We start from the raw sequence: 14,966 nt of genomic DNA on the forward strand, positions 1-14,966 counted from the left end.
TGTTTTTCTTCGGGGGTTGGGTTTTAATAGAAATATAAATTTCAAGAAGACTGAATGCCAGTTGTAAATTCATCATTGTTATTCTGTGAGCTGAGAAACTAATGAATATTGAAGTTTGTGGTATAGAAAGGGAACCTCTTGGATGTCTCCATACCGACATTGCTTCCACATTCTACCTTTGCTAAAGACTTTTCGTAAAGAAACCGTATCATATAAATTTTATCGTTTAAATATTAGGTGTTTTGGGCTTTGAACCACAACCTCCGTCGATGAAAATTGTAGAATCTCTTTTGTAAATGCAATAACTATATTTTACACTTTAAAGGGCCTGAACCTTTATGGCAACAACCGAAATACAGTTTTTTTCGCAAGTTTACAGTTTTAAATCATTCCACTTCCGTCTATATCTATTGAATTTATCTTCTTAAAATTATGTTTATTGCGCCTTTAAAATATTATTTTTATAACTACCATTGAAACTTCAAAGTTTATGCTTTGTTATTGATTCTGTTTGGCGACAATTCATACAGGGTATGTCGGCATAATAACCATGCAGCACTGCTTCTTGTCAAGAAAAATTTTCTTCGCCTGGTTGTGCTTAAATCCTGCCTGATTATATACCTTTCACGCTTTAAACATGGTCATTGTGGTGTTGATTACATTTGTAAAGTCTTTTGAGTGCCCTTAGTCACTGCAGTAAGGCTTAGTCACCTCTTACCTATATGAAAATTATTCGGTCCTTGAATGGCGTCAATATGTCACCTGTATACGATCAAGGAATTGGAAGAATGACGTCATTGGTTCTCACTACTTTGTAGAGATCTTCTATCAACTCACTTATGGGCTTTTAAAAGTACTTTCCGCGTTTTTTAAAGTTCTTTGTTTTCTTTCCATTGTAATATATTAGCACTCCTAGTTTAAAATATTTCATTCTGATAATATTATATTGGGTGACACAAATGTTAGTGCTTGTTATACCATCTGATGAGAACTCGACTTTAACATTACCTCATACTTTCTCAATACATTCTCACTATTATCCTTCTTGTTCCACTTCTTCACAAATAGACGTTAGAATCCACCCTTAGATTTAAAATCATAGTCGACAGCTTAATCTTTTTAGTAGTATCTTTCCACTTCTATATGAAAAACAGAGCACAACATCCTTCAGTGTCTTTTTTCTGCATTCTGCTACCCTGCATTCTTTTATTTCACTCCACATTTTGTTTTTTAACCTTCCTTTTCTACCGTCGTTTATGCGGACACCGTGGAAACTCTTTTTCCACAAAAAGTGCACTCTATCCGTGTGTGAATGTTCCTTCCATCACGCTCTTTCGTACAATGATGACCATCCCCATGTTTTTATTTTTCACCGTTCATATTACATCTCCTCCGCTTCTTCTCTTTCTGCATTTCATTTAATAATATTCATACACCTCTCTTTCACTCCCTGCAACTTCCTATGAGACTCATTGTCCTACTCAATACCTTACTTTCATTACACCATCACCATTTTTAAGTGTGCCTGTTTTTGGCTTAGTGCTTACTCTCCATCAACCTTCACATAATAATAGTATATACACAATTACAACACTCTCCTATCGTTATTATTATTACAATTAAAACAATAAATTATTGCTAATATCCATGTAATAAGCAAAATAATCCAAAATAAAATAGCACCCTATTTTCATATCCTTTTACGCTACAACTTTACATACATAAACTACAGTCACACACATTTTATTAAAATTACAAATTTCCAAATGTTCACTAATTTGTGCATTGTTTTTCAAAAACAATTTAAATATATGAAATTTTCACAAATTTCATAAAATTGAGCGAAAAACTTTTACCAATAATTCTTAAAAATGTTATTCTAGAAGCAAAACAGCAAGAGAAAAAGGGGCTTTAATTACAAAAGAATACCACCCTGTGGTATTCAAAGTTTTGCCGTCTTTGCATTCTGTTTTTTTGATTGTTTTTCAACATACACGCTGAACGTGCACTTTTTACATCTCCTTTGAGTTTAAAAACGAAACAGTTTTTCTCCTTTTTTCCCCCTATATCCTTCTTTATTGTATTCTTTCTCTTTCTATTCTATGCAGAGAGTTATGCATTTAGAGTTAGCTATCGATTTCTTTAAGTCATAGTTTTTTAGCACTATGTCTCCTCCTCTTTTTGCCTGATATTGTTCTAAGATAACACGAAGGTGGGTTATATCTTTAATATACCATGCGATTTCGGCCATCTCAGTATTGTGCCATGGTCCAGTATGCCGTCTCATCGTGGGAAGCCAAGAGCCAGCAGCGTTCCTTTCATGGGGGACACTGCTGTGCTCCGGCAACGGCATCATACAGCACAGGGATCAGCAGCGTCTTGCTGGGACACCGTTCTTCATTTGTCGGTCCCTGGGCACGTGCCAGCGTGCAATCAGCAGTATCATCCGCACTAAGATGCTGCTGTCCGGTGATGTGGAAGAGAATCCCGGCCCGTCGTTGCGCGGGATGCAGTGAAACTGCACCTGGCTATCTCAAGGAAAGAGATTAGCACTCCACAAAACCCTTGTTGATGAGCGGATCGCCTTTTGTCTGTTGAGCGAGACAAGGATGACGCCTGGAGAGGCGGCTTGCTTTAGCGTTGCTGGCTACCAATATCACGGAATAGCTCGTAACTGCAAAGGAGGTGGTGTATCAATACTAGTGAGGGGGGACCTACCAGTCGAGACCGGTATGGCCGTTGTTGGTCGCATTGAACAAGTTCATGCAACAATTCACCCTGCACGTGGAACGGCGCTGACTTTCACGTCGGCATACATCCCACCAAAACATACCTTCACGGCAACTGACCTAGATACGCTTCTGACAACTGACGGTGCCCAGCTCATCGGTGCAGACGCTAACGCACAGGCGTTGACATGGGATCGCGCGAGCGCAGTAAATACCAAGGGTGAAACCCTCACACAGTGATGCATTGACAACCAGCTTCTGGTCTGCAACACTGGTGAGTGCACCAGGTACGCGCGCCACCACGGGGAGTCCACCCCTGATGTGACGCTGTCAAGGAATTGCACAGTGTACACGTGGACATCGCTGTATTCTCCCGATAGCGATCACCATCACATATTTTTCGACGTTATCGTTGGAGACGACACAGATGCACTGAGTTGCCCGCGGCTTCAAACACCCATGTACGCATGGCTAAAAGCTGACTGGAGGAATTTCCGTCTCAAGGTTGACGAGCTCTGCAGGAAAATTAATAGAGAGAAGAACGTCAACACCCTGGAACAGAAATTGAGCTCCGCCATCCGCATTGCGACGAAGGTCTCCGTCCCCCGTGGCTGCAGAGCAACGCCACCACATTGGACATCTGAGCTCGCGAAACTCGATGAATAGATCGCTGTATGCGGACCCTCCCACCGAAGGGAAAAGTTTATAGCCACGCATAAGCAGATCCTGGACCGTACCACAAAGAAGAAATGGAGCACGCTATGCTCCAGACTTGCGGTGTCAGACCGCTGCAGTTGGCACATTGTCAAGAAGGTATATCCGCCACGACCACTAACCACACCGGCGGTACTTGTTGATAACGCGGCCATCACGGACTACCGTCAAGCTGAGAGGTTCATTAAACTGTACTCGTCCCGCGCAAGAAGGCACCCCGACTCACACCCACCGACACCCATAAAGACGACAGCGAGTGAGTTTAGTCCCACCACGATGGCTGAACTACGAAGATCGATCAAACTGCTACCGAGTGGATCCGCAGCCGGACCTGATTGCTTATACAACGATTCACTACAACATCTCGGTAGAACAGCGCTGAATGTTGTTCCGAGGCTATTCAATGAGAGCCTACGAAAGGGAGTCGTGCCGCCTGCATGGAAGACTGGTGTTATCATCCCCATCCTGAAGGCCGGAAAAAAGGCGGAGGACCTCGATTCTTACAGGCTTGTGACGCTCACGAGCTGTCTCTGCAAAGTCATGGAGCGCATAATTGCCGCGAGACCTAGAGACACTGTTGAGTCCCAGCTGACGCCGCAGCAATCAGGCTTTCGCCCCGGATGCTCAACGCTCGAACAACTCCTGCACGTCCGCGCTGCCCTCTGCCGTCCCACGCACCAACCTCGTACGGGTGCTGTATTCTTCGACTACGCGAAGGCATTCGATACAGTAGACCGCGACAAAATTGCGAGGGAAATGCACAGAATGAAGGTATCACCCCACATTGTGAAGTGGTGCGTATCATTTCTGGGTAACCGAGCTGGCAGAGTGAGATTCAAGGAGAAGCTCTCCAGAAGCAGAACATTTGAGCGAGGAGTGCCACAAGGAACTGTCCTTGGCCCAATCATGTTCATTATTGTCATGAACTCGTTGAGCCAACGCCTTGCAGAAGTGCCGTTACTGCAGCACGGATTCTTTGCAGACGACCTGACGCTACTTGCGAGGCACACAGAGAGGGATGTCATCAACCACACGCTGCAATGCGGCCTAAACGTGGTGTTACAGTGGTCAAAAGAGTACTTCATGTCTGTCAACGTAGCGAAAACAAAGTGCACACTCTTCGGGTGTATAGAGCGCCACCTCCTTACATTACAACTGGACGGCGAAAGAATAGGAGCTGACAGGACACCGATGCTTCTAGGAGTAACATTCCAGTGTCTGCAGGGGATGGCAACACATGCGGCCGAAACGAGACGCAAGATGGACTTCCGACTACTGCAGATAGCAGCCATCTCAGCTTCTACATGGGGGCCAAGACGACAAGTACTGAGAGGTTTTTATCTAGCACTCGTACAGGCACACACCATGTATGGCATTGAGGTATGGTACTGGGACGCTTCGGAACGAAGTCGGGACCTACTTGCAGCAGCGCAACACAAGGGTAGTCGCATCATAGCCGGTATACCGCATGGGACGCGCAAAGAGGACTCTCTGCTGGAAGCAAAACTCCTGCCACTCAAGACGACCACTCTTGTGCGCAGAATGAAGTTCATGCTGATGTGTGAGTCACGAGGCGGATGTTTGCGCCGCAGTGCTGAGGAAGTATATCACAGCAAACACCTAGTCACAGCCCTATATTCCCGCATCATGCGGTCCTACCCCCACCTCCTCATTGAGCCACGGGAGCACCCACTAGAGACATCGACGCTCCGCCACAGCTGCCGACCGATATTTCACACGCAGATAAAGCCTGTGTGCGCTGATGACCCTGACGATGTCAAAAGGGAGGCTTCCGAAAAGTGGATTGAACGGCATTTTGCACGGAGGGGGAAGGAGCCACCGCGGCGAGAGCACTACGAATTGTGGACTGATGGATCCGTGTCCCTCGGTGAGAAGTCCGGAGCAACTGCCCTGCTCTATAGAAACAACACGCTGATTTGCGCACCCAAAACCGGAGCAGGGGAACTCTCATGCAGTTACAGAGCGGAATGCGTAGCATTAGAGATAGGACTGCAACGGCTTCTGAAATGGCTTCCGGCATACAGAAGCACAACGAGCAGGTTGTCCATCTTCTCTGACTCGCTGTCAATGTTAACAGCACTGCAGACAGGCCCCCTAGCCGTAACGGACCCAATTCTAAGACGACTATGGAGGCTTCTGTTTCAAGTTCAGAGAAGGAAGATACGTATCCGACTGCAATTTGTGTTTGGCCATTGTGGCGTGAAACGGAATGAGGTTTGTGACGAAATGGCCAAAAAGGCCGCAGATTTACCACAGTTGCGAGACACATGGATCCCCAACATCATTGCTTATGCGAAGCGAGTGCTTAGGTCGGAAGAAGTCTATGAGAACACTCATAGGTTTGGTATCACGGGCAACCACTTTCCAACAAAACCTAAGAAAGAAGAACTGACGAGGGAAGAAGAAACGGCACTGGCACGCTTTCGGGTTGGGTCTTCAAGACACTATGGATGGATGTTGCGAAAGATCAACCCGAGTGTGCCTCCACAGTGCCGATGGTGCAACCCGCAACATGCAGAGATAGGGCCAACAATACAAACGGCCCCACCTATTGCGACACGCACTCTTCAGAGAACCTCCTAACCAACTAAATGTACGGAATGTGATTCCACATACCAATGCCGCTCGAGTGCTGTAACGCACATGGTAAACAAACATGGCTTTGTGCGAGCTGATGCCCTCCGGAGGATCAAATACGGCGATGCAACACCTGCAGTGGACATCCCCCCGGAGCCCCCTCCAGTGGTGGCGATCGTTCCTCTACCATCGAGCACACGAGTCCCGATGAGACCGCAGGTGCTTCATTGTACCATCTGTGCCTCCAAATTCGCAGTTCCAGGCCGACTATTACACCACCTTAGAACAATACATGGCATAGGTAGCGGTAGTTGCCGCGTGAAAAGGGGGCTGAGAGAACGAGGACTCAGTGCAAGGAGATGTTAGCGCCCCAGCAGCGCCAGCCCCTCAGGATACACGGAAGCTGCCGTTTCAACGTGACCTGTGCGAGGCGAGCTTCGGTACACGCCCTTCCCTGTCACTACACAAGAAATTCAAACATAAGAGCATAGTGACGGAGGACGGTACCGTGGTGTTGGTGCAATTCCCTCGTAAGCGTGCCCGTGAGGGAAACGTTGACGTCCCGGGGAAAGGCGAGGTGCAGTGTGGTGTGTGCCAAAAAGTGCTCAGTTGCAGGGACTCCCTCATCCGACAATGTAAGGCATTTCACAAAGGTGAGGGAGTCGAGCTTAAATGCAGCAAAAGCACAAAATTGTGTGCCACTGATTCCCCGCATACAAACGCATTCATGTTGGTGTGGCCGACATGCGGAAGGCAGTGTGCTAGCAAAAGTGGCCTCACCCTACATCAAAAGAAGATGCACGGTATGAAGGTAGAGCGCACTGTTACCAGCCAACGCGGCGACTGCGAAGAAACGTCGCTGCACTTGATGAGCTGTCCCGGTTTGAAGGAGTTACGTGTCAGGTTTGCGGTAGAAGGTGTGTGTGTGTGCAGGATATATGCTTCTCCAAAAGGCTGGCGCAATTTATCATTGCGGTTGAACGGAGCCGGCCGCAGGTGAAGTCCTCACCTAAGGTATCAGTCATACAACCCACTCTCCCTTCTGCAACTTCCCCCCTTATTGCCGAGTGTGGAGCTAGCAGGAAAAGCACCGGACACAGAAATAGCCCAGACACCCTCAGAGACAGAGAGGGTATGCAGTTAACAAGCAACAAAAACAGAAAGAGGGAGAGAGAATAATAAACGAATAACAAAAATCAAAATAAAAGGATTGCTAATTGACATCTTTGGGAGAGTCCGGGGTGGGGGGCTTGTCGCCCCATCTGCTGTATTCCGTTCAACTGCGGAGCTACAACAAAAATTATAGAGAGTGTGTTAGGCTGAACAAAAAAGGGAGACTCTGCCACAGTCGCCAGACCGATAGCATCTCAGGGCTCTACGGTGATGGCTGATGGCCGCGCCAGTGGGAGGAAACTCTCACGAAGGCACGAAGAAAAAACGTAAAAAATGTTATGTAAGTATCTTTTCAGTAAGGGCGATGCTATTTCATGCTTTTTTTGTGATAGTGCTTAAAGGATAAAATTCGCTTTTATATATCCGTATTTTAGCTGCAGCAGCCCGTCCACTTGCTTTTTTGTAGGTCTGGTATCACGGGAGCTACTAATAAAGTCTTGTATACAGTTTTGTGCGACGTGTTGTCGCGATGATTCTTAGCAGTTCCAATGCTACAACCTTAACGGTCAGTTCTATTATCATGTCTTTATGCGCAAGTACCGGCTACAGGCGTTACGTTGCGTTGTTGTTACCAAGAGTTGCGCAAATATACTTTGGTTCTCCGTTACTTCTGGTGCTGATTTCCGCCTTTCTACGGACTCATGTGCAACAGCTTCTACTTTCCTTGGAACCAAATTAGTCTTAAATGTTTCTGTTTGTGTTGCTTACCCTTTAAGCGACATATGGCTCCTATATAACGAGTTTGATAGAGATATAATTAATATATTTTCTTTCTTACGTCTATTGTACCATGGGTGCTTCCCAATTGTTTCTTTTGTCTTCACTATACCTGCCATTTCTGGCTTACAATAACTGTTCTTACAATAATCATGCACACTTACAACAATCTTCTATAAGTATCATTATTTTTTTATAACCATAAATTACACCAATTTTTATAAAATAAATCAAATACATTTAATTATAATATTTAATAATACCATTTATTTTCCATACAATATCACAATTTTACTCTACACACAGAGGTAACAACCACGTACATTTTGCGAATTTTTACATTTATACAACAAATTGTTAAAATATGTCAAGAGCTAACATTTTAAACAATCTCTTTCAAAATAAAAAAGAATTCATAAATTTCTTAAAATTGAGCAAAAAGTTTTTACCAATAATTATTAAAATTTTTATGCTATAAGCAAAAATGCAAGCAAAATTGGGTTTCTATCACAAAAGAATTTATCCCTCTGGCGTTTGTTTTCCCTCTTGATTCGGTCCATCTACCTGTTTTAGTGTGTAATTCGGATCTTTTACGCACTTTTTATTTTCGCCTGTTTCCTCCACTTTGCAGCCACCTTTGCAGTCATCTCCTGTTCCTTTTTTTGAAAGTTTCGTCTTTTTCTATTATTTTTTGCGGTTGTGCGTTGCCTCTTTGTTGCCGCTTCGTTGCACGTGCGTGGTAACGAAAAACCTGAGGTGCCCGAAAAAAGCTTAGCTCCCGCGTAAAAAAAAGACGCTGCATCGCTAATAATTTAAAAAATTGTGAATTATAAAAGAATAAAAAAAGAAGTAAATTAAAAAACAATCCCCAAAATTAAAAACCCTAACTCTAACCCTAACCGAGTAACCCTAACCCTAACCCTAACCCTAACCCTAACCCTAACCCTAACCCTAACTAGCCTAACTAACCTAACTAACCTAACGACCCCACCCCCTCGCCATTTGCAAAAAGAAAAACTCAAAAAAAAACGGGAAAAAGAAGGAAAAAAAATTTTACTTGCCAGAAAATATTTCTAGACAATCAGACAGTCAACTTATAAACACAGTTCAAACTTTCGGGAAACTTTGGGGTGTTAAAATATATCAGAAGTTTTCAAATAGTAAAATTTTAGCAAAGGAAAAAAGTTGAGGGGGGGGGGGGGAAGTTAAAAAAGCAAAAATGCAAGCAAAAGAGGGACCTTAATTACAGCTGAAATAAAAACCGTTCCCTCTTTGACTTTGCACTCATTCTTTTCCTTGTTCCAAGTGCATTTTGTCGTGTCACAATTAGTTTCGGACGAGGCTTTGCAATCAGCTGCGCTTGCTTTATTATCCCCGTCTTTCTTTTCTCCTGTTGCTGCTTCCGGTGTTTCCGTTCCTGGTTTGGATTTGCACTCCCCCTTTCCACCTTTTTCTTCCCATTTGCAGTTAGCTTTGGTGCAAGTCTGGTTTGTTGTGTTAGTGTTACATTCCACTTCTGATTTTGCTTTGTCTTTGGCTTGACTGTGTGACGGTTGGTTCGCTAGTTGGTGGATTTGCCTCGCTGCATAAGTGGCTTCGGCGGCTGTTCTTAAGGTCTTAAGGGCCGCTGCTGCCGTCCGTAGTTTTTCTTTTTTTTCTTTTCTTTCATTTAGCAGTCGCGCAGCTATTTCGAGCTGCTGCATCCACTTTATTCTTGTTGTTTTGGGCGTCAAGTCCATGTTATAGTAGCTTTCGTAGTCTACACAAATGTGGTCATCGTCTCCGCTGCAGTGGTTGGCGGTTGACTTCCCTAGTATCTGATTTTTTGCTGTGTCGCCGTGGTACCTGCCTATCATTTGCTCCAGGTTCGCTATTGCCGATGCTATGTTCGCTGCCGTGGCTTCCGGCTGCGATACCTCCGCGCAATTGTCGAGCAGTTTCTTCGCGGTTTGTTCTACGTTTGTTGCGCCGCTGGTCCAGCCTGTCGTTAGCTGAGTATGTGTGCAGCCTTTGCTTTCTGCTGCTGTTTTCCCAGCGCAAAGGCAAAGGACGTCATAGGCTAGGTTGTCGCCGACGTTGGTTCCTTTGCAGTCGTCCTGCCCGCATTCCGCTTCATTCGGTGGCTTTAGCGCCGGAAGGCCCTCGCCGTCTTTTTGTTTGTCACCATACAGAGCTGCGCGCAGTGCTGTTTTTATCGCCTTTAGTTCTCGACCGTTGGCAGCGGTGATGCCCTCCGTGTAGGTGCGCGCGAGAGCGGCTGCCTCTTCGGCGTAGACAGCTAGTTGCTTCGCCGTTTTGGCTTGCGCCGGGCCCTGTTTAGGTGGTGGGTTTTGTTCTAGCCATTTTTTGTTAGCAGCGTTCGGATATGTTGCCTTTTCTGTTTTGAGCCAGTTTGGCCATTTTTGGCCCCAGTATGATTCAAATTCTTGGTTTGTGAAATTCCCTTTTGAGGCTTGCCAGTCGTGGCTTGCGCCACCGCCGCCGAATTTGGTGCGCCATTCAGCGCTGGCTGCTGTCATGTTAAGTTTGTCGATCTCGAATGCGTCACTGGCAACACTGTCGTCGGATTTTAGCGGTTCTGGATCTGACTGCGCTAGTCTTATTAGCTTACAAAGCGTCCTGTATTCGGCTGCTGATTTTCCAGCACTTGTTGCCGCTTCTGCTCCTGGCATCAAAAGTTTTATAACATACAAAAAAGTTAAGAAATACCTTGTGTAACTTCGCATAGTCTTGCTTCTATAATTGAAAAGGGGAAATAAATTGGTGTTTTCTCCTGATTTTGTTTCCTGCTGCCCCTATTTTGCCGAAAAGGAATGTTAAGTTTACTTCTGTCGTTTTGGTCTTGGTTTTTAAATCAGAGTTTTGGGGACAGCAAAGGCAAAATAGAACGTTTGGCATGGCCGCTCGCTTCAAGCGTCTGTGCTTTTACTTTCTATTTTACTGCAATTTGTGGCAGCTAAACTCTGACCATGTGCTGTCGAGTCGCTCGAGTTTGAACAGTACTGTGCTGTCCTTATTTTTTTCTTTTAGTTGGCTTCTCAACTGAATGTATTCATCTATTTTTACGTGGTGGAAAACAATAAGGTTGGGATTTTCTTCTACAAATTTGTCGAGTGGCCTTTTCACATTCATTACATAATGACAATCTTGCATATCGACTGTCAGTAAACCATCAAGTTTCAATTTGGTCCTTATAACTTCGCCAATCATAATATCCTCATTAAGTGCTCTGAAATCCATATATGATTCAAAATGTCTGAATTTAAGTGGTGACTTTACTGAGTGTTTCAAAGGTTCATAATCAACAATTGCCATAACTACATCCCTAGATAAAGTGGACGCATAACCTATCGTGTGCCATGTAATTTCATCACTAAATTCTTTAGGATATCCAACAGCTCTCCCCATATTCAATTTTTCTCTTGGAAGCAGCTCTAGATATTTTAGATACAGTGGCACTCTCATAAAAATATCATCATCTGCTTTCATTATATAAGGATTAGTTGTTTTGAATATTTCAACTTCAAATTTGAATTACAAATATGTATTTCTACTCCTAGTGAGTTCTGCCTCCCAGCCCCAATTACCCGCATCTCCAACTTCTTTATCTGTTGTAGGGTTCACATCGCACACGGGTAAAATAATAACATCCTGATATAAATACCCTTCTTCTCCAAGAACTTCTCTTAGCTCACAACTGTTATTTGTGTGAGCTGAAAGTGCATATACTATAAGCAACTTCCCAGTAAAATTATTTGACTTTCTTGCCACTTCAGAATAACTCCAACACGTTTCCCCCTGTAGATTCCTTCTTCTGAACCTCTCAGCATTATCTATTGAAGGTATTCCAGCTACAACCAAATAATCTTCAGTTCTCCAATTTTGCCTTACATCAGTGGTAACAAATCTCATATACTCATCCTCGACAATGTCAAGTGAAATAGTATCTCCTTCACTAAACAAGCTGTATAGCGAAACGAGTAGATTAATCTCCATAACAATGAAAGATAAGCAACCTACAGCCGCATAAATACATCTTATACACTTCATAAGATACTATTAACATACTAATGAAAATGTTAAATATCTTATAAAATCGTAGAGTTTATTAAAAGAGAAGCCAGTTGTGCCACTAAGGTGTTTATTTGAGAAATTGTGTTTACATTTATATATAATGCTTCAATACTGTTATGATATAGCTGTTGAATAGTGTATGTTCAGAGTGTATATCTTATATGTTAGCACAAACGCATAGTTTGCCGTTATAGATGGTATTTTCCTCTAATAAACCGGTGACTCACGCTTCTTAATTCTGCTACTTAAGTGAATACACATTTTCTCTTGTACACTATTGTGGAAGTTACAGCTGCCATTAGCACAGATTCTTTTAGATATACTATTTATTTTACTACGTATTTGTGATACCCACCCCGGCCATCAGTTCTTATTATGAAAAACCCGTGAATATTGCTTCATGAAATACATGGTACTGTTTTTTCTAAAAGTTTCTGTGCAGTACCGTCTGGTCAGTTGCGTGTTAAATGTAGAGCAGCATCTCTGCCTGTACCATTTCGCTCTGTGTTTTATGAACGGTATGGAGCCTGTTGACTCCGTATTTTTTTGCTTTGTTTGTTGCCATTGTTTCTGCTTTTTCGAATAACGTTAGGAGGCCCATTGGATTACACACCGGACACTGTTTGCCCTCATTATATCCACATCATTCTTTTTTACAAGATGATTCTGTCTCTTCTCAGCTCCTCTTTTGAGAGTACTTATAATCTTGGCCCCTGTTTTGCTTTCGTTTAATAATAATATGCCTGTTCCACCAGCGTTAGCCTGTCATATTGCCTTAATGCCACATAAGACTTTTCATTTTTCAAGTACTTTTCTTTTAGTCGTGGATCTATTCACACCACCACGTTTATTTATATGCCGGAAAATAAACACTCACAACATTCTTCTGTAATTATCATTATTATTATTATTATTACAATTATTATTATTACTGCTCTTATTATAATATTCGTATAAACACACTCACAACACACTCTCATCATTATTATTATCATTACAATTATTATTATTATTACTGCTCTTATTATAATATTACTGTCATAACCCTTATATTCACAAAGTAAACAAAATCAACAAAATTGTAGAGTAGCATTTTTTTAAATACCATGTCACACTATCACTTTTCACTTATAGGTCACTATCACACTCAGTTTTATAAAAATTTTAGACTTTCAAGTGTTTCAAATTTTCATAAAAAAAGTGTTAAAGTATAACAAATGGTTGAAAATATATTAGAAAGCTTTATAAATTTAGCAAAATTGAATACGAATCTTTAAAATGCTTGAATGATACCAAACTCATAAAAGAAGCAGAAATCAGTGAAATTTTTTTATTGACAAGAAAACTGGAATTCATACATTTGCCTTCGATCCATCCACAAGCAGCTTTTTCATTTTTCGGAATTTCACCTTTCACTGCAGCACATTCTTCAGGGGTTTTGCTTGGCCAAACTTATCTGTTTTTTGTTTCTCCATTTCCTTCAGCTGTTTCTGCCTGTGTTGTTTGTTGTGCTACGTGTGTGCCGTATTCAATTTGCAGTATTCTCCATTCTCGTCATTTTTACCTTTCCATTCGCAGATTGGTTTCTTTCCTTTGCACTCAGTTGCCACTTTTATCGCTTAGCACTGTTCTTTTTGCTTTTGCTCTTGTGCTTTACTTCCTGTTGGTGATGGGTTTGGTGTTGTCGCCGGTGCTAGTGTTGTCTCATCCTCGTCGAATAGTAGGTTGGTGGAATCATTGAGTAGCTGTAAACTGCGTGTAATGGCTGTCATTTCCTTATTGGCGTCTGCCGCTGCTTCTTTGGCTAACGCCGCGTCGCGTAGATTTCTAAGCCACTCTATTTCTTTGGCTGGGCCGGTCACATCTGACTCTTTGTACTTCACGCACCTGCCGCCATTGCTATCTTTATTTCCTTTGCAGCCTTCGCTTCCGTCGCCTCTTATTGAGCCCAGTACATATTTATGAGTTTTCGCCGTTGCCGGCGTTTGTCGCCCGAGCAGTTCTGCCAGTCTGAGTCTGATCGCTTCTACGGCTGCCAGAGTTAATTTTACCTGCGTTTTCCTCTTCTGACAAGCGGTCTTCAAAGGTGTCCAGTTTGCTTGTGTCTTTGAGTTTCCTCCACAGTTATCGTTGCTGCCGCTCCCGGTAGCTGCTGTGTCTGTCCCGCACACCTTGGCGCCATTGGTCGCGTCACCATTGTCATATGCACAAAGGCAAAGAAGGTCTAGTTTGAGTGAGCTCCCTGCTTTGAGGTGAGTAGGCGTTGTTGTCCCCTAGCAAATGACTGCGCGGTTGCCTGGCCCATAGTTTGTTGTTGCTTCTGTGTTGCCCGCTCCGAAGCCGGCGTTATTTAAAAGTGTCAGAATGTTTGTTTCCTGGGCGATTTTTAGTGTTGTCTGGGCCGCTTTGTAAAATTCAAAGGCCCTTTCGGTGTTCAAACGTAATTTCGCGAGCTGGCCCTTGCTAAGCTTTTTCGTCGACCACTTTGCGTAGTCGGCTTTGTTGGGGTCTGTTTCGATTGCATTCTTATATTTTTTCCAGAAGGTATAGTATTTTTCCCACCGTCCATTTTCGGTTCCTGTTTTGGGTACGGCAGGTTTGTCTTGCAGTTCACTTAAATCCTTTGTGTGGTCGATGTCGGCTTTAAAAGTGCTGGCTGCAATTGACATGTTTATGGAACCTATGTTAATTGCTACTGCACTAGCGCTGTCTGTTGCCGGTGCTAGGTCGGGTGCTGCTGTTGCTGTGTGAAATGCGTCGCATAGCAGAGCGAACTCTTGAGCGTTTTCGTCGGCTTGCGAATTTGCCGCTGTCTGGTGCGGTGTCTGGAAAGTCGTCGGTAGTAACACAAATACCGCTACTTTTAGCATAGAATACATGGCTTGAATCCTTGTGTCTTCCTTAATCATGTAAGTGAGTAAACAGTTATGCGACTCGCCTTTGCGTTGCAGCGATTTATCT

General features: G+C 43.5%; 1 protein-coding gene and 1 pseudogene across 1 annotated transcript, besides 9 other annotated features; both read right to left on the reverse strand.

The window, feature by feature from the left end:
• Positions 1 to 446: 446 nt before the first annotated feature.
• Positions 447 to 467: a sequence feature (AT_rich).
• Positions 468 to 2,260: 1,793 nt separating this feature from the next.
• Positions 2,261 to 2,480: a repeat region.
• Positions 2,261 to 7,477: a repeat region.
• Positions 7,257 to 7,477: a repeat region.
• A 667-nt stretch (positions 7,478 to 8,144) lies between these two features.
• Positions 8,145 to 8,193: a sequence feature (AT_rich).
• Positions 8,194 to 8,381: 188 nt separating this feature from the next.
• Positions 8,382 to 8,402: a sequence feature (AT_rich).
• Positions 8,403 to 8,736: 334 nt separating this feature from the next.
• Positions 8,737 to 8,793: a sequence feature (AT_rich).
• Positions 8,794 to 8,810: 17 nt separating this feature from the next.
• Positions 8,811 to 8,887: a microsatellite.
• A 249-nt stretch (positions 8,888 to 9,136) lies between these two features.
• Tb11.v4.0036 (variant surface glycoprotein) lies at positions 9,137 to 10,657 on the reverse strand (the record flags this gene model as incomplete). The annotated part of the gene is made up of 1 exon (XM_824698.1): positions 9,137 to 10,657. The coding sequence occupies one exon, from the start codon at positions 10,655 to 10,657 to the stop codon at positions 9,137 to 9,139; it is 1,521 nt and encodes a 506-aa protein (XP_829791.1).
• Positions 10,658 to 12,896: 2,239 nt separating this feature from the next.
• Positions 12,897 to 13,047: a microsatellite.
• Positions 13,048 to 13,255: 208 nt separating this feature from the next.
• On the reverse strand, positions 13,256 to 14,950 carry Tb11.v4.0037 (annotated as a pseudogene).
• Between the last annotated feature and the right edge of the window lie 16 nt (positions 14,951 to 14,966).

The sequence above is a fragment of the Trypanosoma brucei genome (assembly GCF_000002445.2).
Source record: "Trypanosoma brucei brucei TREU927 chromosome 11 chr11_scaffold01 genomic scaffold, whole genome shotgun sequence".
Taxonomy (NCBI): Eukaryota; Euglenozoa; class Kinetoplastea; order Trypanosomatida; family Trypanosomatidae; genus Trypanosoma; species Trypanosoma brucei.